A 21477-nucleotide genomic window follows, 5' to 3' on the forward strand; every position below is an offset into this window, starting at 1 on the left:
TTGTTTCCAAATACATCAAAGAAATATTTAAAAAAAAAAATGAAAGCCGCTTACAACTCCCTGTAACACCGAATTAGAGCGCAGCTCTTGAGGAGGAGGAGGGAAGGGCACTGGGGGGGGGGGGGGTTAAACTAACCAGTGGGGGGTCACGTGACCCCCAGTGCCGATGATGTCATCACTGACGTCACTGATGACGTCATCACTGACGATGACGATGCGGGTACCGATGACGTCATTAGTGACGTCACTGATGACTTCACCAGTGATGATGACGATGACGATGCGAATGTCGGTGACGTCATCAGTGACGTCGCTGATGACGTCATCAGTGATGATGACGTCATCAGCGAGTGATGAGTGATGATGACGATGCAGATGCCGGTGACGACATCAGTGACGTCACTGATGATGTCATCAGTGATGATGACGATGACGATGCGGATGTCGGTAACGTCATCAGTGATGATGACGATGACGATGCGGATGCCGGTGACGTCATCAATGATGATGACGATGTGGATGCCGGTGACGTCATCAGTGATGATGACGATGACGATGTGGATGCCGGTGACGTCATCAGTGATGATGACGATGACGATGCGGATGCCGGTGACGTCATCAGTGATGATGACGATGTGGATGCCGGTGACGTCATCAGTGATGATGACGATGACGATGTGGATGCCGGTGACGTCATCAGTGATGATGACGATGATGATGTGGATGCCGGTGACGTCATCAGTGATGATGACGATGACGATGTGGATGCCGGTGACGTCATCAGTGATGATGACGATGACGATGCGGATACCGGTGACGTCATCAGTGATGATGACGATGACGATGTGGATGCCGGTGACGTCATCAGTGATGATGACGATGACGATGTGGATGCCGGTGACGTCATCAGTGATGATGACGATGACGATGTGGATGCCGGTGACGTCATCAGTGAGGATGACGTCATCGGGGGGTCACGCGACATCGGCGGGGGTCACGTGACCTCGGGGGGTCACGTGACCTCGAGGAGGGGGTCACGTGACCTCAGGGGAGTCACGTGACTTCGGGGGGTCACGTGACCTCGGGGGGTCACGTGCCCCCCACGAGGTCACGTGACCCCGGTGGGGGGCTCGCGCGGTGCATTATGGGACATTTCCCATGATGCACCGGGGTCACGTGACCTCGGGGGGGTCACGTGCCCCCCACGAGGTCACGTGACCCCGGTGGGGGGCTCGCGCGGTGCATTATGGGACATTTCCCATGATGCACCGCGCGGTTACGCCGACGCCGACGCCGACGCCGACGCCGACGGCGACGCCGCTCAAGCCGGAAACGGGCCCCTAAGAGCTGCGCTCTAAAAACTTCTGTGCACGTGACCCGAACGTCGCGTCGTTGTCCACGTGATACCACAACTTGGCACGGTGGCGTCGCGTCACGTAACCTGACGTTTATTCTCTCCACTAAACGTTCGCGCAAATTAACGTCACGTAACCACACCTTAGGTGCGACTTGGTCGCGTGACGTGCGTACCTGACGTCACATGCGAATTCGCGGTGCCGCGTGACGCCGGGACACTTGCGTCGATATTTCCGCCACATTTGAAAGTGAAATTTGACGTGTACCGGGACACTGTTGTGTAAAGTTGTGGCGCCCACGTCGATTCCCCCCCCCCCCCCCCCCCTAAATTTCGCAGTAAAATGCACGGGCCGCTGTGCGTTAACAAGGCAATCCACCTACTGAAACGTGAAAAAAAAAAAAAAAAATCGCGGTGTCGTGTTGGTTTTGTGTGCCTAGTTTACTTGTGTCCTTTTTTTAGCCACATTCCCGCGTGTGTACGTGCGTCTATGTAGACCCGTAGCAACGTGCACTGGCGGTCGCACTTTCCGAAGATCGCAGAAGACGACCTTCAGAGTACAAACCCAACGGCTTTAGTAGCAGGCGTCTTCTCGTATGTCGAATTACTGTTTTGCCCGTTCCCCAACTTTCCGCGAACTCGGGCAGTCATAGAAGGAAGGAGAACCCCATACAAACAAACGAACAAAGAAAGCTAGGGTGTCTGTCGGTAAAGAGTTTTGCGGGTCGAGTTCTGCGGAAGCCTTTTCTTGGCCGCGACGGGCCTTTCGGAAGACTTTAGAGAGGAAACCAAAGGGGGCGGAAGGCGGGACCGCTGCTGTCACAATAACTCGGTTCCCGCCGCCCTTTTGTCGTCGCCGTGTTGGCGAAAAAAAAAAAAGGATGGGACGAACAGGAGGCGGACAAGCTGGCTGCTTTGTCGGGAGCACGACAACAAAGGGAACGTTTATGGGGTCCCAACACCCGTACGGTCTTTAACGCGCGACAACACGTGCGTCTTTGGGTTGCCTCCCCCCCCCCCCCCCTTTCTCCCCCCATTTTGTTTTTCCTGGTTTTCCTCGCGGTTTAGGTGATGTGACTTCTGGGTTTATGCGTTGACTCAACCCACATAGCCGTTTATACAAGTTTACAACATCCCACCACTGTGAGTGGAAACGCGCTTTGCTGGGGGCACTAGCCCAAGAACCATGGTCACGACTTTGTAACGCCAAGACTCGATCCTCTGAATAAGGTACGCCTTAGAGTATCGGCTCTCCATACCCCGACTATGTTGCGGGCGCCGCCATTTTGGAGGTCAGTGCAGAGCGGGCGCAATTGGCGACAGCTGTCATTCGAAAATACGACTGCCTGATCTTCAGGGCGTCAGGCATCTCTGGCGATATCGTTTCTCTTTGTTTCTGATTCTTTTAACCTTTTCTCAAGGACGTAAAAGCGTTTCCTGCGGTATAAGATAACCACGAGTTTAAGCCCCAGGACGGTTCAGGCTAGGTGGCGCAAGCTACCGCCCGTTTTAAAGGGTACAGTCGTCAGCATCCATCCATCCATCCAACGACGGAAGTGTCGTTACTCTGAAGCGGCTTGATCACTGACTCTAGCTAAGGCTATGCGCCGAAAAATTGAGGGAGAGGAGGAGACGAGAGCGTGCGAGGACGTCAAAACACTGAGCTTTTGTTCGATTGATTAGTGGGAAGACCCAGAGCTGTATATGTAGAGAGTTTGGCCATTCGTTGGGAAGTATAGGAGACAAATGAGGAGGCGCCATTGGCCGAAAGCGGGCTGGGCGTGTTCCAGGGCTTCTTTAGAAATTCGAATCTGACCAACCAGAAGCCGGAAATAATACCCTGGCGGTGGTCGCGAGAAACAAACCTGATAACTGCATTGAAGTAACTCTCGATGGCTGAAAATATGGTGCACGTGATGTTTCAATCACGCTCATCCAAAATGATGGTGGAAGAGTACGACTAGCGGAACGATCGACATAATCCGTACGCCAAACGCCGAGGGCCGGGAATCTGCCGTCTGAGCGGTCACACTCTGTCCGCGCAAAACAGAGTTGAGCGGTGCATTCGTTTCTTACATCTTTCTGCATGGTCATGATCAAAACAGCACGTGAACCCTATTTTCAACCAAAAAGAGTTACTACACTTCACTCTTACGCACTTATTAAAACCATATACGAACATAGACCTTTGATCAGAACTGTTTCTCGCTACCACCGCTAGGGGATTCTTTTCGGCTTCTGGTTGGTCAAGAGAGCATGCCAAGCCCTCTTTCCGAGTGTGCTGCACGCCCTGACTCTGCCCGCGCCTCCCATTGACCAAACTCTCTACATATACGGCTCTGGGAAGACCTAAAGCACATATAGCCTCTTCTATACTCACAAAGCCTGGCAGTTCGACGATGACGGAGGGCTTAGCAGAGGGGGAAGCGCGGTCTATGAAAACTCCCTACGGCACTGCAATTCACTGTTATATTTAACGAAGACATTTCACCGCTAAATTCAGCGTATAGGTTTTTTTCATTAAATTTTAGCGGGCTTCAACATGCAGGTCGCTTCTCCCGTCTTGCAACAGTCTACGCAACGAAAAAATCGCAAGGGTGCAGGCGAGCTGGTGGTTAATTTTAACCATGTTGAATTAACCTGAGACTGGGGTAGAGAAGAACATCAAAACGAAGGGACAGAAAATAGACAGGACGACGTCTCAATTTGAGACGTCGTCCTGTCTATTTTCTGTCTCTTCTACGTTTTGATGTTTCTTCTCTACCCCAGTCTCAGGTTAATTCAACATGGTTAATCTTCTACGCAACGAAGACGCTCCCACTGCGCGTGCACGCCGCTGGTCTTGTCCGTTTCGGAGAGCCTTCCGGGACGGCGGGAAACGATCTACGAAAACACCCCAACAACGGCCATCGCCGTTAGAAACACACACAACTGCGCCGGAGTAAAACGGCAGGCATATTATGGCACCTTCGCTGACATCGACAGATCACAGGGCGTTTTTATAGACATGATCGCACCGCCTGGTGTGTTTGCGAAAGAAGGTGCCGCGAGGACACCGCATTTTGAAGAGTTGAAAATCGCTGCCTCTTCGCACGCACCAGATGTATCCGGTATCGGTGTCCGGGTCCGGAAAACGATCCTCCGAAACGCACGTGAACAGCCCGGGGGAGTTAGTCACCGGAGATCTCGTAAGACGTTGCGACGTGGTCATCGTTGGCTCGGACGTGGTCATCGTTGGCTCGGACGCGGTCATCGTTGACTCGGACGTGGTCATCGTTGGCTCGGAGGCGTTAAGCAGTAGGGCTTTCCGAATGGCTTCCTGGAGCGGGTTCTTTCCGCGACCACACTTGCCTCTGAAATCGTCCGTCTCGATGGACCATACCATGGCTCCGGCGAGTCCCTTGTCCAGCGCCAACTGGACCTGTGATGTTTTGCCGTCGAAAAGTGTCGTTTATTACCACGATACTCAAGCCGCGGTTGCTAATATATCATGCAAATTTATGTCGACGCATGTACGAAGCAAACATGCTTCGAACATGGTCGGCGCGAGTATAAGCAGATAAATACGTCATCATCTCTTGCTGAGAAATTCGGTGTGTCTTGTAGGATATGTATGAGCAACAGGATTGCGGCTTTAGATGTCTCTGATCCGGAACCAATCCACCAGGCTGCCCAAGTTTCGATATCATAGAATATTCCCAGAGTTGTCCCACCGTCCGTTCGTCCGTCCGTCCGTCGATCCGTGCATCGATTTTTCCGCTAAATTTAGAGGGTTAATTGACGTCGTACGACGTCACGGTATCAAGGTTGGCAGCACGGTTTAACTATGACGTCATGAATACCTGTTAAATGTATAGCGCAAAATATCTTGTCAGGTTACCTGACGTCATGTGACTTCGGGTCACGTAACGCAGTGCCATCACGTCACGTGACAACATCGTGCGACCTCGGGTTACGCGATGCCAGTTTCCTCACTAAATTTAGCCGGGACATCGATGCCACGTGACCTGACTGATTTGATGTGACGTCACGTAAACACAGCGATGTCACGCTCCCGCGTCACGTGTCCTCTGGTTAGGTAACTCGCCAAATTTAGCGGGTAATCTGATAACATTCTATGCCTCCGCCCTATAGGCCACTCAAGGACTCGACACCTTGACGTCGATTTTCCCCTTAAATTTAGTAACTAAAGATAACCTAAATGGCGAATAACGAGACAATTCGCAGTGAGAAGCTCGCTCAAAGCGCTTTTGTTTTCCCCACTGGGCGGTGCACATGCTACCCGCGCGGTTATGTTTTAATTTTCACACTGCGTATAGGAAGTATTCACTGGCGGTCGTAGCTTTGTGCGCGACTGCTGAGCGCGTGCTGATGGCGAGCTTCCACAGTTCTTTTGCAACGTGCATTCCGCACCATCAAGAGTGCCGGTCTTAGCAGCCTATTGATGTGAGATCGTTCTGAGCATGCGCTCTGAACAGCACCCACAAATATGGCGTCAGTGGATACTCTTTATAGAAGCTTGGCATCGCATGTGCTCGCGCCAGCAGAGGAAGTTGAAGCATCCTCCCTCTGGGCTGTGCAAAAATTTCACCCGGCGGCAATACCCAAACGTCTCGCCTCGAATACTCCTGAAACGACTGTTGAATGTATTCGCCCTGACGTCACCGCTTCGCGTGCGAGCCACGTGACGTCACCGCCCCGTGTGGTGGTCGTGCTGCGTCATTCCTACTTGTTCTTGCGCAAAAAGAAAAAAATCGACCAGTCCCGTGTTAATCTGCAGTAAAGTCACAGCGATAGCTTCGACACGTCTCGGCGAAGTCGAGGGGAATCGGCGTCGCGTTCACGAACCGTGGAATGCGTGAAAAAGGTAGACATCTGATATGTTCCGTTTTGTTCCGAGCGCTTTATAGTTCCTTTATTTGGTCTTGGGCGCGTGAAAATGCGTCTCCCGGCACAAGCTCTTCGCATTGACAGTGTTACTGCGGCATTTTGTTATCTGCTATTTTTTGTTTTTTCTGAAAAAACCCGTGCAGTGGGCTTATGATATACCACAAAACACCCAAGTTTAAAGCGGGTTGTGGCATAACCTCCTCTACACTGAAAAAGCCTGGCAGATCGCCACGAGAAGCGGCCGCCGAAATGGAAGAAAGTGGAGCGGCAGACAACGGATGAGAGGAGAGCCATGTGACTGGCGCCCCGCTTATTGGGCGAGACGCCGAAACACACTTCTCCCGAGCGAACAAGTGTGTTTCGGGTCCTCGCCGCTGCAAGAGCTGTGCGCTGACGTCCAGGTTCCCCGAGAAATGGCTCTTTGATGCTCTGTGCTGCCAGATCCAAATCTGCGACCGGGCACTCTACGGCGCCGTCGTCGAACTGCCAGGCTTTGTGCGTATAGAAGAGGCTATGGTTGTGGACGCTTTGGCGTAGCTCGGTAGTAACGAGCCCCTCGATATGTTTGCGCTTGTCTCGTGAGTAACGTCAAATGCGTCAGTGTACCAGAGGCCCGTTTCTCAAGCGGCTCCTGGAAGAAAATGGCGGCGCAGCACTGAAATCAGCGGCCCTTGGAAGCGAACGGCGGCGGAGCGCCTGCTTCTGGCACGTGCCTTACGCGTTTCCCCAGCGACGGTTGGCGGTACTTGTAAAAAAAAAAACTCCTTCATCAAGGGGCTCAGAGCGTGAAACACACGTGAGCAAGACTCGCGTCGCGTCGCGTCACCAAGCGGCGTAACCATAGGAACCGCCAATGCCGTGCCGTCCCATGATAGCGTCAGCGACGGTTGTTGCTATGGTCATGCCGCTTGGAGGCGCGATGCGGCGGGATTTTTTGCTGACATGTGTTTCAGGCTTCAGTAACGCCTCCACTGCGCAGGCAGCGGACCGCAGGTTCGATTCCCCCGGGCGGCGGGTGATCTTTTCCGAGGATTTGGCAACATCGACGACGGACGTCCTACATCGCCAGCCCGAACATCAACAGCAACATCAACATCAACAACATCAAGAACAACCACAACATGAACAACGACTACGATTACAGCTAAAAAATTGACAACGGACGCCATTTCCAGTGGTGGTAAGTACAGCTATCGCGTCGAGACCGGTTATAACGAAGTCAACGGGAATGGCAAATCACTTCGATATATCCGCTATTTCGTTATAACCGACTTCGGCTATAACGAAATGAAAAAAAGAATGGAAAATCGTGATCGCTTCGCTGCAGCTGCTATTTCGTTATAACAGACATCGTTATAACCGGTCTCGAGTAAAACGAAATAGGTAAGCGATATGTGTGTTGCAGAAGGTATATACACACTCAGCAGCGATGCCACGGCAATGGCAGCAGATGTGACGTCAGTACAAGCTATGTATGGAAGAGGTCGTTAAGAAACCCTGGGGCGAGGCGAGTTTCGATCATCTCATTATCGCTCTGCCGACAAAGACAATGCGGCATTAGTCGATAAGAGCGCCGCAAAACCAATCAGGGAGAGCGAACATAATAAAAACCATGCCCCGCAAATCTCGAGCTGTCAATGATCTTTTTCTTTTTTTAATAATTAGTTATATACGAGAACTGGAGGCAGGTGTACTCGGCTCAAAAATCTAGTTTTTTGGGAGGAAGGGAGCAGAAATACGTACATTTGATGTGGACCTCAATGAATTACGAGTCGTTGACGTAGTTCTCACGCGTGATAATAACTAGGCGCGTATCGTGTAAAAACTAAAGAGCCATCGAAACTCCTAACGACGTTTGGGCATACTAAATTTGCGACACAAAGTATTACAAATTATAGTCTATACCTGCCTCGTCACTCCTAACGCCGCAGTAAGACTGCTCATAAACATCATGTTCAAAGTCCGTTTGTTTCGTGCATGTGCGTGCTTCGAACATGCCCGCACAAAGTTTTTCTGCATGACCATTATGACATCACTTTGTTACAGGGACCGCAAAAAGGCTCACCTTATTCGCGAGGCTTTCGGCGTCGTCGAAACCGATCCACAAGTTGCCCTTGACCGCAACTGGGGCATCGACGTTGGGGTCTCGCGTCACTTTCCAGCCTCCGGTAGAGATAAGCGTGCAGATCTGGAGGAAGAAACAGAACTGGTTTCAACCGGAATCGTAAAAATGCTTTAACAAAAAACAAAACAAAAAACAAAAGGGACCAACATTAGCTTTATCGTGCTGACAAAGACCGAGGAGCACGCCATGTGTTGTGAATGAGCTAGGCACTTCCTAATGTTTCTAGATTAGCTCAGTTGCGGAACTCCCGCGGAGAGGGGTACTTCCTCACTCGTTTGAAGCGCCATGTAGATTTTCGTTTCAAAACGGTGTGTTCCATTGATTACGGTGAAGCGCCATATAAACGCTCTACTTATAAACATGCGTATTCGATAGAGTATCCTGCAGGTATACCATAGCAGCCGATCCCCCCAAAACGGTGGCGCGTTGAACGACAGAAAGCGACCCGGGGTGGGGGGGGTGGGGGGTGGGGGGGGGGGGGGGGGGATTCGTAATGTTTAGCAGCCAGCCTCTATGAAACGTCCCGTAACTGAGCCTATCTAGAATCGTAACGTGTGTGGCGTCATGACGTCACGGTGACGTCACAGTCGTTCGCGACAGGTCTTCATTACGTCTTTTTCGTAGAAATCGGCTGATAAAACACATCTTTTGTTAAAAACGACAAGGAAGCCACAACGAGTATCGGCTGTAAAAGTCCGGAAAGCTCGCACGTGATCCAAGAAAGCTAAGCTCAAACGCCACTCCAAACCATTTCGATATACACGCGTGGACAGACCAACGTTACTAGATTCGCTCAGTCGCGGAACTGCTCAGAGACGCTGCTTGCACCAGCAGTACCACCCTCTGTTGGAGCACCACTGTTTTGGGGAGACGCCAGTTATAGTAACTGCAGTGTATTCCATCGAATACGTACGTTTCGAAGCACAACATCTAGATAGCGTTTCACCGTACTCTATGGAACACAAAGTTTTCAAATGAAAAACTAGATGGCGCTTCAAACGACTGGAGGCTAAACTCCTTTGATAAAATTCAAACGTAAACATATCGAGGGGCTCTACGAAAGGTTGACTAAAATGAGTGAGGCAGGGTACAGTCCCTTCCGCGGTAGTTCCACAACTGAGGTAATCTATTAATGTTGGTACAAAACAAACAGACCTGCGGCCGTAGCCATGTTGAATGGCCGAATTTCCCATATGGGCGAAAACATTCAGTTTTGTTCACGCTACGCCATCACATAGAGGAACCTTGGTATACAGAGTTTTCGCGCCACTTCCGGCCGCCATGACAAGGGGAGAGAAACATTTCCGGTTCTCCTGCAGTTCTCCTATGTTTACCTTGTGTTTGAGTGGGTGCGCGACGACTGTTGAGTTACTAACGAGCAATTGCTTGAGAACTATGCTCTATAGAAGTGCCCCGGGTAAGGTGCTTTTGAATGACCGGTGCGCCGGAACGAACAGAATGTTAGAAGTGAAGTTATTTGATTATCTCGACACGAGCGCAGCCACCGACGCCGCCGAGCTTCGGAGATTGGCAGCTAAGCAGTCGGTGCTCGCCACTGATCTCTATGACAATTGCTGGATCGCGTTTGCCCGCTCCGCGAATGCGGTCACTGGCGGCCATCTTTAGGTAGAGTTATATCACCTCTAGCCAATGTAAGCTGCTGCAGCCGCTATCATCCATCCATGGCAGATAGCGTTTTGGCAGGTGGGTTGGCAGGCTGCGGTCAAAATAGCGTGGGTGATATTGCGTGATTGATTAAAATTATTTGACGAAACATGTTTTTGAAACCCGGCGTGAACAGTAGTCCGGCTTTTGAGGACCTGGTTAAAGTTTAACGAAATCGCAGCACCGGGAGAAAAGCAGCACAGCACGTATCGAAAGTCGCATCGAAAGAAGCATCGCAAGCAGACGACGGTACGGAGTCTGCTTTTGATGCGAGCTGCGCTGCTTTCCCCCGGTGCTGCGCTTTCGTAGAACTTTTGCCGGGTCCTCAAAGATGAGGCTACCGTTCACGCCGGGTTTCAATAATCTGCTTCGTCGAACAACTTCAATCAAGCACGAAATGTCACCCACGGTACAGTGTACTAGATCTACGGCTATTTTTATGGCAGCCTGCCGCCATTGCGCTGTCCGCCATATTACTATGATGGCTAGAGATGATATAACTCTACCTAAAGATGGCCGCCAGTGACCGCATTCCGGTCCATAGGAGGAGCTGGTCAAACGCGATCCAGCAAATAGACATAGAGATCAGTGGTGCTCGCCTACTTTGATGATGCTGCCGACAGACGGCGCAACGCGACAAACGCGAGGATGCGGCACCAGCGGCACCTCGACCGACCCTCTCCGTACAACGATAGGTGTCAACCGGGCCATTATGGCACGTATTCATGCAAGCGGACACTATGCTCTGGGAGAAACCTTGCACTCCGAAGCAAGCCAGTGAGAATATTGGAAGACTGGACATTACAGAGACTCGCGTCGCACCGAAAGAGGCGTAATAAAAACTTTCGAAAGATTGTCTGCTAAAACCAAGACCGGGCTCGGCGACCCAGCTGCAGGGAAGCGCCCATCTTCGCACCGCCATCACATGCGGTGTTGGTGCTTGGTGGCATTGAAAAATAATTTTCCTGTCCTAAAATACGCAAAAACAACAGCACCATTGCAGGAGATCTGTAGAGATAAACATGATTAATAAGTTGATTGCATGCGCGGTACCAAATACGCTTATATTGCCGAGGAACGGTGTCAGATGCTCCATAGCTATTTTGGCGCGATGGTTTAGGACGACTTTTCGAAGCTTCGAAGATTTGAATAGACCAAAACGGCGGTTGTCATGGCAACTGAGACCAATCAGCCAATCATCTTGCGAAAGTTTGGTCGTCTGTATGTTAGTATCTGTTCGTTTATGCCAGCAGGCAGGGAAGGCAATGGCGCCACTCTAAAAAAAGTCTTTGCGTCTACTTTGACACACACCACTCGGAGAGCCAATCAGCGCAACTTACGGAGGCAGCTCAGCGAATGACGATGCCGAAACATATGTTTAGATAAAAAAAACGCAATGCAAAACGTCACGCTTGCATTGCTTAAAGTCACAACTCAGTCTGCGTTTTTTGGTCTAAATAGAGGTTTCGGGCATCGTCATTCGCTGAGCTGCATCCGCAAGTTGCGCTGATTGGTTCTCCGAGTGTTGTGCGTGAAAGTAAACGCACATACTTCTTTTAAGGTGTACTTTCCCATGAACCAGCGACTTTAGGAACAACCAAAGAACCGACATCACGTCGTAGCCCAGTGTTGCTTGACTAGTAGCTAACCCGCTGGCCGCCTGCTAAAAAGCAGCTGGTCGCATCTTTAATATCGGTTTGAGTGGTGTACGCGGCATCAGTTCGACGTGATATTTCGGCTGTGATCATATTTCGTGCATCTGAAGCAGTACACTAGTCATTTACTACGGTTCGGCTTTTGACCGTAGTTGCCCTTTAACTACGTCCAGTCCCACAGCGTCCTCGGCTAAATACAAAACGTACCTCGTTGTAGCCAAGCAACCCCGGTTCCCTGGTGAAGGGTCCAGATTCACCGGGTCCCCACGTTGGCGCGTTGAAGCCGTGTTCGCTGGGGTCCTTCAGGGTGTACGTTCGCCCGTACAGCGGCATACCCAGCACGAGTTTCCCCACGTCAGCTCCTTCAGAGATCCAACTCGCGATGCTGGTTTCCTGCGTTGCGGATTCTGGACTAATGCGAAACCATATAAACGTTTTTTTTTTTTTTTTCGTTTTTTTTTCTGCAGCGGCGAGGACCCGAAACACACTTGTTCGCTCGGGAGAATTGTGTTTTGGCGTCTCGCCGCAGCGGGGCACCAGTCACGTGGCTCTGCTCTTATCCGTAATTGCCTGCCGCTCCACATTTTTCATTTTGGCGTCCGCGTGTCGTGGCGATCTGCCAGGCTTTGTCATATGTAGGAGGTTATGATATAGTTTAAGGTCACATAAATGAAGACGATTATAGATTATGATGATGCCTTGTTTTAGCGGTGAATCTATTAGCGGTGGTGAATCCGCTTCTGTCCCGTGCTGTGAACGTGATAGAGTATCCGAGATTGGTTGTAGATCTTCCTGCAAGTTACGAAGAAGTCGTGTGCCAGAAAACGGCATACGATTTTCGATGGGATCTCCTTCACAATACAAAAATTGAAATTCGAGCACTAGGATAAACAGGAATACGTACCACGTTCAGGGTGCTCTCGTCAGAAGAGCCGCCAATTCTGCCCCGGAGCGGTGCAGGATGTCCGGTGTGATAGTTCCACGGACCGAACAGATCGTAGCCCATGATGCTCATGAAATGAACATGCCTGCAGCACAGCGCAACAGGTGGGATACCTAAGTTCAGTCACATTCATTGCGCCAACCAGTGCCATGCACATCATGTGACCTTACACCTGTCTTCCCGTCGCTGTGGTGGCGCTGCTCAGACCCCAATTTGCGCGGAGACGCTTTGTGTCTTTCGCAACGACGTGGTCGACCTTGTGCCGTGACCCCATTAGCTGCGTAATAGGTCACACCTTCCGTCTCTTAAGCTGATGGTTGGCCCGACATGCCCACTTTGTGACCCTATTCTTTCCATACGCGACTTCATTGTGCTTCGTTCTACAATAAGTTAGAGCGAATTCCACATGCCGTATACGTTGACAGTTTGTGTCGAACGTTGTTCGATGCATCAAAGAACACGAGCACAGATACCAGGTCGGTTCATGCATCAGTTGAGCTTGGCATTTGTCATTGTGGTAAGTGACAGCTTAACAAAATACTCGGGGTCGTAAATCGTCTGCGGTTTTTAACGCAATAGCGTTAAGGAGCCCGTGTTGCAGAAAAGCCGGCGTCGATAGCGTGACGCGAAATCCTGATTGATTGATAGAGTCATGACGTCTTGGCCACATGACCTCGCGCGGGAATTTCAAAGCAACGCTCACGTGAAACACGTGACATCGCGCGTGGAATGAGAGTGATTAAAATTGTGACAGGAAATGCAAATTAATGGTCCCCGCTTCTCAGAAACGATTTCACTTTATAAAGCAATTAATTTGTCCCAAAGAAAAACATTAGACATTTTAGGCGGGATTCGAACCCACGACCCTTCGGCTGTGAGCCAGACCCGCTACTTACTTGGCCACGCAAGGCAGGCTCGCACGGCGAATGAGAAGGCGCTGCGAACGGGGCCCGATACCGTTCTCGCGTTCCACTCTTAAAGGTGAAGCTTAAGAATCCTCCAAGTTCTTGCTTGGGGATTCGTTCTTGGGCTTCCTCATTGGCTCATCCCGCAATCTTATTGACTGAGGGGTGATAATAAGATGATTAGGACCCGCCACGGCCTGCCTTTGTTAGGCTCCGATTGACTACGCTTCTACGACGACAGGAATAAATGAAAAATAAACATTCTGACCTGGAGATCTCTTTGACATCATAAGCTGCGTCGATTATCGCCTTTAGTGCAGACACGGAGGCCGTAAGTATGTGATCCTTGCGGTCCAATGCTTTCCTCAAATCCTGTAACGAACCATTCTGGCTGTTTCTCACATGGTATAGACGGCACAACAGGTGATGTAAAACAACACGAACAACAACAAGTTGGCAGCTTTTGCAGAGTATAGGTGGTATTCAATGGAAGCCATAGCTGGGGGGGGGGGGGGGGGGGGGTGATTGCTCACAGCGCACGTTCGGGGAGAGTTCCTCTTTATGTTCTCCCAAAGACGACACTCTTGATGGTGCACAATGTAAGCGTTGGAAGCGTTGTGGAAGCCTGCAGTAAGCACGTGCTCAGCAGCAGCGAGCTCAGCTATGGCCGCCGGGGAATGCCACCTACAGTTACTAAAGGCCGGATCACGCAGCAGAGTTTTCTTACGTTTTCTTACGTCACGTGTGGGTGACCGCAACATTCGTGTCCTGAATGTCGCGTCCCAAGCTGCCTCCTTGACCTGGTAGCCACGCTTAGTGCGAAGCGCACGTGTCCCGGTGACTTGTGGAAACTTTCGTAACGAAAGGTTAAGGAAGAAAACGGGCCTGTGTGAACCAGCCTTTACGTTTGACTATTATACGTTACGTTGCGATATGACTGCAAGGCACCAGAACATCCGTGCTTCCCATGTCACGCGGAAGACCATAGTCATGGCATCGACCGCACTCAAGTTCCAGTTGAGCGACAAACAAAAGAACCCACACCGGCAGAACTCAAGCGCGAGTGATTGTATACAATCACTCGCGCTTGCTTCACGAGAACCGAAACACTGCGAGATGCCAAAGATATACCCTCGCTTGCACTCTGCACGTGTTTCGACGCCTGTCGGTGTCGATGGTTTTTGGTTGCCGCTCTAGTGGGAGTCTTCATTGGCGGCCATAACAGTGTGCGCGGCTGCTGGGCGCGTGCTGACGGCGAACTTCCACAGTTCTTTTGGAACGCTCATCCCGCACCATCGAGATTTCCGATCTTAGCAGCCTATTACTGTGAGCTCGTTCTGAGCATGCGCTCTAAACATCGCCTTGAAATATGGCGTCCAGTGAATACCTTAAGCTGAGACTGCATCCAAAGCTACAAGCCCGAGCTAACCCGTGTTTCTAGCTTAGAAACGTGCATCTCCAGCTTTGTTAAAAAAAAAAAAAAACTTTTTAAGGCAGCGACATTTGTGCTCTTGTGCTTGCGGCATCCGGTTCCATTTTCAGTGTTCGTGCGTATGACGCGTGATTTGGCCACTTTCCGAAGTAACGAACATGCGTGTGCTGGGCTGAGGGGATCGCACGCTGGGCTGAAGACTTGTAAATGTTGGAATGGTGTATAGCGGGGGGCTCGGGCATTGCAGGTTTTTCCTTACAGGTGTAACCGGTAACTCCCGGTTGTATCATGCAACACATTTTAGCGCATTCAAACTCTAATGTATGTATTCCTCTTTAAACGACAGTGAATACAAATTCAAATTTTTACGCAGGAAAGATTTTTGGGGTAAGAAGTAGCATTCGCCTAGACAGGGCAAATACAATAGCACCTATTTTGTTCAAAGGATTCGGAAAAATACTTTTTCTTTTTTTTCAAGATTCAACAGGCAAATACTTTACAGTGTAAGATCTTCACAAGACGCTTCACCCCGAAGAACCCGGAGAAACATGCGTTAGTTAAAACGCAACCTTTTCTGACGTTACAAAATGTGCGCCGCTCATACAGTAGCTTTGTATATAATATGCAAATTAACGTCGTGTATGTTTTATCGCATTTGAGATCACGGGTTTATATGCCCTGTGTTCCAGTTTATCAGAACAGGGCCGCCGGCACACCAGCCCTATTCAGTGTGGACGGAGCCTTGGTTTCTGTGGTCGGAGCTAGCTTCTCTTGACCGAACCTGCAACTCCTTCTAACTGCATTTCCCTATCTACTCTAGAGCGCTGGAGTATGGCGTTTTTTCTTTTTTAGGGGGCGGATAAAAGGTTCACCGGAGGTTCGTACTCCGCTCCGCTACGCTACAGTCCACTCCGTTCGCACTAACGTTTTTGTGCTCACAAGAAATGCTGCGGGCTTAGATTCAAATACTTCCAATTCGCAAATAGTTTCTACCTTGAGCAACAGTGCGAAGTTCTTCTTATCGTTCGGGGATCCATCTCTTTGAGTCGGGTACTTCCAGTCGATGTCGATTCCGTCGAAGCCGTGGAGGTCCAGAAATGCGACCACACTCTCCACGAAGGCCCGGCGTTCCCGCTCACTCGACGCAATTTTAGAAAATCTTTCTGATCCTTCGTTCCAGCCTCCGATCGAGATGAGTGTCTTCAAGCCACGTCTTGTCCTCTTCAGGGCATTAAATTTTCTATACATTTCTAAGAGAAGGAAGGGAAAAACGCACGATGAGAGAGTGAAAAGCTTGTAGAGAGCACCAGACAACGCGATATAACGTCACTTTTATTTTTTTCTTTTGTAAACTAAGTATTTGCTAACCAGATAGGCATAGAAAATAAACGTCTCTTCTTGTGTTTGAAATATTTGTGTCGTCACTCCCTCTTTTCCCCTCCGTCTCGGAGTTTGTAAGATGCGGAAGGTATACCAGGAGCTCTGGACTATTCAAAAAGAGAGAACTAGTGTTTGACGAGCCGAAAGTTCGTGGAGGGCGCCGAGTTAACTTTGGCGACAAAATCGCTGCATCATCGTCGCGAGAGTACGATCGGCAGGCTCCGTAAATTTCGGCCCCAACTTTTGTCTTTCACGAGTCCAAGGGCCCCAGACTTGTCAAACACAAAGTTGGGTCTAGGGGCCCCAGACTTCTGAAACAGGAAGTTGGGGCCGTAGACAATTGTCAAGTGACAAATTAGACTAGCTAAACACAAAAGAATCTAAGGGCCCTATTGTCAAACACAAAGTTGGATCCAGGGGCCCCAGACTTGTCGAAGTCAAAGTAAGAACTATAGACTGTTCTAAGGGGCTTAGACTTATCTAGAGGCCCTATACTTGTCTAGGGGCCCTAGACTTCTCTAGGGGCCCTAGACTTGTCAAACTCTAAGTTGTGTCTCGTGCCTCCAGAGTTGTCAAACACAAAGTTGGGGCCCTAGATTTGCCATTGAAAAACAAAGTTTGGACCCTATACTTGTCAAAGGGCCCTGGACCTGTCATACACAAAGTTGGGTCTAGTGCCTCCAGGCTTCTCAAACAGAAAGTTGGAGCCCTAGATTGGCCCTTGTGAAACAAGGTTGGGATCTTGTACTTGTCAAAGGGCCCTAGGGAAGGGAATAGCCAAACAGAAACAAGTAGGGGCTCTAGACCTGTCAAACACAAAGGTGCGTCTAGGGGCCCTATACTTGTCAAAAACAAAAACGGGGCCATAGACTTGTCTAAAGGCCCTAGGCTTGGCAAACAAACGATGTCTAGAGGCCCTAGACTTGTCAAAGACAAAGTCGAACACAAAATGGGGTCGAAGTTTACAGATCGCGCCAATTGGACTCTCGCGACGATGACGGCGCGCTTTTTGCACAGACGACCAATCGACGCGTTATGCTAACTTTCGGCCCCATATGTGGGCTTGACAAATCCAGGATCCAGCTCACCTGCTTTTTTTTATATCCCTTTAAGGCTTTTGAACAATGCTGTTTTTTCTTTAAATTGCGATTCTTTGGAAACTTACTGTGGACATTGGTATCGAGACGTGTATCCATCGGTGCAATAGATCCGTTCACGGGCTTGGCGTACGCGTAAATGAGGTGGGTGCACGGCGTCGCGTCTATCTGCGCGACTGAGAATTTGCCGTCGCCGACCCGGTAGTAGGACCAGCTGGCAAAGTAGCACAGAAAGACCCTTTGGCGGGACGCTGAAAGAAATTCATAAAATAAGAGAGTGTTCTTGTGTTCCTGTAAATATAAAGAAATACGGCGATGATTTGGACGTCACGTACAAGGAAAGCGACTAAGCATGTCTCAAACTCACCTCTGAAAGCTAAAAATGTTCGCCTTCGTGAGAGGGACAAAGGTAAGAAGGTATTATTTTTTCTAAATGGATGCTTTGACAGAGACGAACAAAGGAAGTAAGAAAAGGTGGCAATTACTAAAAAGCTTTTTCAACATCCGACGATAACCACTGTATAAATTGTATTGATTATTAAAACCACGCTTTAGAAAGTATTAGTAAATAGCCGTATGCACCTAATAGAGGCCCGTTCCACCTGTTAGTGTGCACGTTTGTATGAACCGCTTCTTTTCTTATAATTTGTTTGTTTTATTTAACTCATAGAAGGAGTTGAAACTGTAAAACTTCTGATTGTTTTTGACCTGCCGCGTCCCACACTCAAGCCTTCTTGACTTACATGGGTACAGAGCGAAATATATTCATAAAAGAAAATTAATTGTATTGTATTGTGTCGTATTGTATTGTTATTAACCTTTTCTGTGCGATGCGTAATTTTTCGCAGGAAATATTTGGCCCGCGTTTTAAGGAAGCCCTGTATAAAGATTGACTGTTGGAATTAAAAACACTGTGGCTAGGTGGCGCAAGCTGTCACCCAAATTAAATGGCTCAGCAGTAGTCATATCTATCATCTTTCTGTCCATGTCGCCTGGGCAAATGACTCGCCCTTTAAAAAACTGCGCTTGCTTACTACTCGAGTGAATGCGTCTGTTTATAAAATCTTAGTCGTTGTGTAGGTGTTGTAAACTTACTTCTGTACGCATCTGCGCTGCACGCGATGGCGGCCAAAGACAAGAAGACGGTGGCTGGGTCAAAGGCCCTCATACTGGTGTCCGACCTTGAGAAAAAACAGTTTGCAGTTAGGAACATAGAACTATGTTTCAGAGACGCGGTAAGGAACAACGTAAAACTATTCTGGGTCAGAAAGGGTTCACTGGAACTGTACGGCTGGGTATCTCCTCGATTAACCTTCCGATTATTCCGTGTACTTTTTCAAAGCGATTAATAAGTTGCGTTTTTGGTTAGTCATATTGAGGAGAAATTAAAATCGTCTGCTTTAATAATTCGTGCGCATTTACCCGTTTTAGGAGGCAGCACTGTTGTACGAAGGCAAATCACTTTATAAAGTTACATAAGTCGGCCATCCAGAGTGATTATAAGTCACTCTGGTCATAATGAAAAATTGTATCCTTTTAAAAACTCCCAGAACAGTGTTCCTTTTGTCAAGTTTTAAATAAGGCTGTAGTACATTTCGCAGTTGATTGCATAGCAAAAAATAGCAACAACAAAATATGTAGTTTAACACCTTTTTAAAGGGGTACAGAAACGAAACATTTTTACTTCTTTTTTTTGTTTAGATGTGGTCTATGTTTTGCCGGCAGTCCAGAAAATTCAAGGAAACTAATTTCAAAACAAATTATTATATTTCAAAATTGCGTCTGGTGGCGGTCTGTGAATGCCGCCACGTCACGAGTTCCTAAGGAGCAGCGCCAGTTTGCGGCAGTATGGCTCTCTCGTGGAGTTACTTCGTCCTGAATGTGACTTGCCGGAGGACGCTAACGTGTTTACTGCGTTGTACATGTTAAAGCTTCCACAATGGCTCTGCAACGTGCATTCCACACCACAAAGATCGCCGTTCTTTGCAGACGTAGGTAGGGGCTCGATCTAAGGATGCGGGGACCTCTACCAAGATAACCATATCACTGCCCCCCCACTTTCCCCCCCCCCCCCTTCCCCTCCCGCCCCCGGTTGGTATGGCACCTTTAGTTCAATTTACCTGCACTTCTTGCACCAGCCTACTTCCGGTCGTATCTCAATACACCGGAAATATCAAAGCTTGTGCTTTAGAACCATCACCATCGGATTTATATACTTTTAATTTGGTTCCACATAAGATAAACTTAGTAAGTGAAAAATTTCGTTTGCAAAAACGTTCCGCTTATTTCAGGTGGAACGGCGTTCTTTTCCGCAATTTTTATGGTGTGTTGAACGGAAACGTTGTTCCACTTATGAACAATTACCGTTTATCTGGAACGGCGTTCCACCTACTGGTATCAGGAACACTGTTCTAGTGAAAGTGTGGGCATTTTCTGAGTCTTCGATCAAATTGTAAAATTTGAACAACGAGCGTTTCTTTTTCTTTTTGACTTGTTTCTCTGCAACGCGTAAGATGACTGGAACAGCGTCTCATGTAAATCAGCAAAAAACAGTGCCCACTGCCAATACCTTAAGTGCAAAAGCTAATACGCATGCTTCGAATGCACGAGTTCCGTATAAAACACTCATAAAAAAAAACATTCCAGATAAAATCGGCTGATTCGTTAAACATTATCTTCTACACAGTTGAAGTGGGATACCAACTTTTGTATGGAACGTAACTGAAACCCACAGCCGGGCTAACAGAGATTCGAACCCGAGACACCGCGAGGTCTGCGCTTCGAATGCCGCATGGCAATGAGTTCAAGGACAAAGATAGGCACGAGGCATTCGAACCACGGACATTGCGGTGACTCGATGTATGGGCAATGTGACCCCGGCTTAAGAAGAACCAGATTAATGGCGAATTCGGGTGGTCAATCGTCGGCAACTTATTCTGCCGGAAAACCGGCAATAGTGTTCGCGTGGTCAGTTTCCGGCCGGCGCGCACTGTTCGGGTGGTGGTGGTCCTTCGGCAAGCACCGGTCACTTTCTGGCGCCTCTCCGCCCGAGCTCCGAACGGCCGGGCGAGCGGGCGCACAGACTGTACCCGGTGTCGTCACCTCCGAAATGTGGAGAGGAGATAAGTGCGAAAAAAATTAGCGAAAGGTCGAAACTTATTTTAAGTCACTTCGGCAGCCAATAATCAAGTCAATCCAAGCCGTCGGGACAATACCACAAGGAAAATGGAGGACATGGGTGACGGCGGCGGTAGCCTCTGAGCGGTTTCTTGCGTACAGGCGGCGAACTAAACGGCCAGCGTCTGGCGTTTCACGTTCGGGGGCTGAGGGTCACGTGGTGTGCCGCCGGCGGGTTTGTGGTTGCCGGTGCCGCCAGCTAGGTCTATCCGACAACCGACCGCCCGAATTCGCCATAAGAGTGCAGTATCGTGAAGAAAAGTGTACTTACGATGATCCTATGGATAAGTCATCGCTGACCCCACGAAAGAGCTGTTCTAACGCGGAACGGCATCTATAAGGCTAAAGAACAATGCTATCTCTAGCTTTATATTTCAGATAAACAGTCTCAGCATTTTACTGCGACAACTGTAGGCAATTAATATCAGTTGTTTGTTTGAATGGAATGTGCTTGCGCCGTGGCGATAACGGCAAGAGGATGTTTGCGCCTGAGTCGTGAAAAATATAACTATTTACTAAAAACGGACTGTGCGCTGACCGAGAACGGAAAGTAGACTGCCGTATAGTTTGTGATCTTATTGTATTCGCAATAAACACGATTTTAAATCACAATGGGCGATTTATCGTGTATGAGCATAGTTGGCGGGTAAAATTGAACGTGTATTATTAGGGTTGTCTGTTTATGGTGTTTATTATATTTTTTTTTTCAAATTTAGAGGGTTTCTGGTGTTTTCTTTTTTTTAGAGAGGGAAATATTTTGTATATTCGGTCTTTTTTTTTTGCGCATAAACTGATCAGCAATTTTCACACAAAACACCGAATCTGTGGCAAAAAATTAGCCCGGCAACCGACAC

The 21477-nt window shown here is 49.0% G+C and overlaps 1 protein-coding gene across 1 annotated transcript; it reads right to left on the reverse strand.

Moving 5' to 3' along the window:
* Positions 1-4332: 4332 nt before the first annotated feature.
* Positions 4333-20952, reverse strand: LOC8028458 (chitinase-3-like protein 1). Its single transcript, XM_040214308.3, has 9 exons — positions 20895-20952; positions 18542-18627; positions 17515-17697; positions 15963-16219; positions 13806-13909; positions 12594-12717; positions 11897-12082; positions 8310-8432; positions 4333-4775 (listed from the first exon to the last, which is right to left on the reverse strand). The coding sequence occupies exons 2-9, from the start codon at positions 18612-18614 to the stop codon at positions 4341-4343; spliced, it is 1485 nt and encodes a 494-aa protein (XP_040070242.3). The 5' UTR covers positions 18615-18627; positions 20895-20952; the 3' UTR covers positions 4333-4340.
* Positions 20953-21477: the final 525 nt, after the last annotated feature.

This window comes from Ixodes scapularis, unplaced genomic scaffold (assembly GCF_016920785.2).
Source record: "Ixodes scapularis isolate PalLabHiFi unplaced genomic scaffold, ASM1692078v2 PGA_scaffold11__112_contigs__length_91849675, whole genome shotgun sequence".
Classification (NCBI taxonomy): Eukaryota; Metazoa; Arthropoda; class Arachnida; order Ixodida; family Ixodidae; genus Ixodes; species Ixodes scapularis.

Excerpts from the sequence above, each read along its gene's own strand:
- LOC8028458 (XM_040214308.3), bottom strand. The coding sequence starts at position 18,614 with ATGAGGGCCTTTGACCCAGCCACCGTCTTCTTGTCTTTGGCCGCCATC. Across the intron at positions 17,698-18,541 it reads CAGCGCAGATGCGTACAGAA|CGTCCCGCCAAAGGGTCTTT; the intron begins GTAAGTTTACAA and ends AATTTCTTTCAG. Across the intron at positions 4,776-8,309 it reads CCGAAAGCCTCGCGAATAAG|GTCCAGTTGGCGCTGGACAA; the intron begins GTGAGCCTTTTT and ends AAAACATCACAG.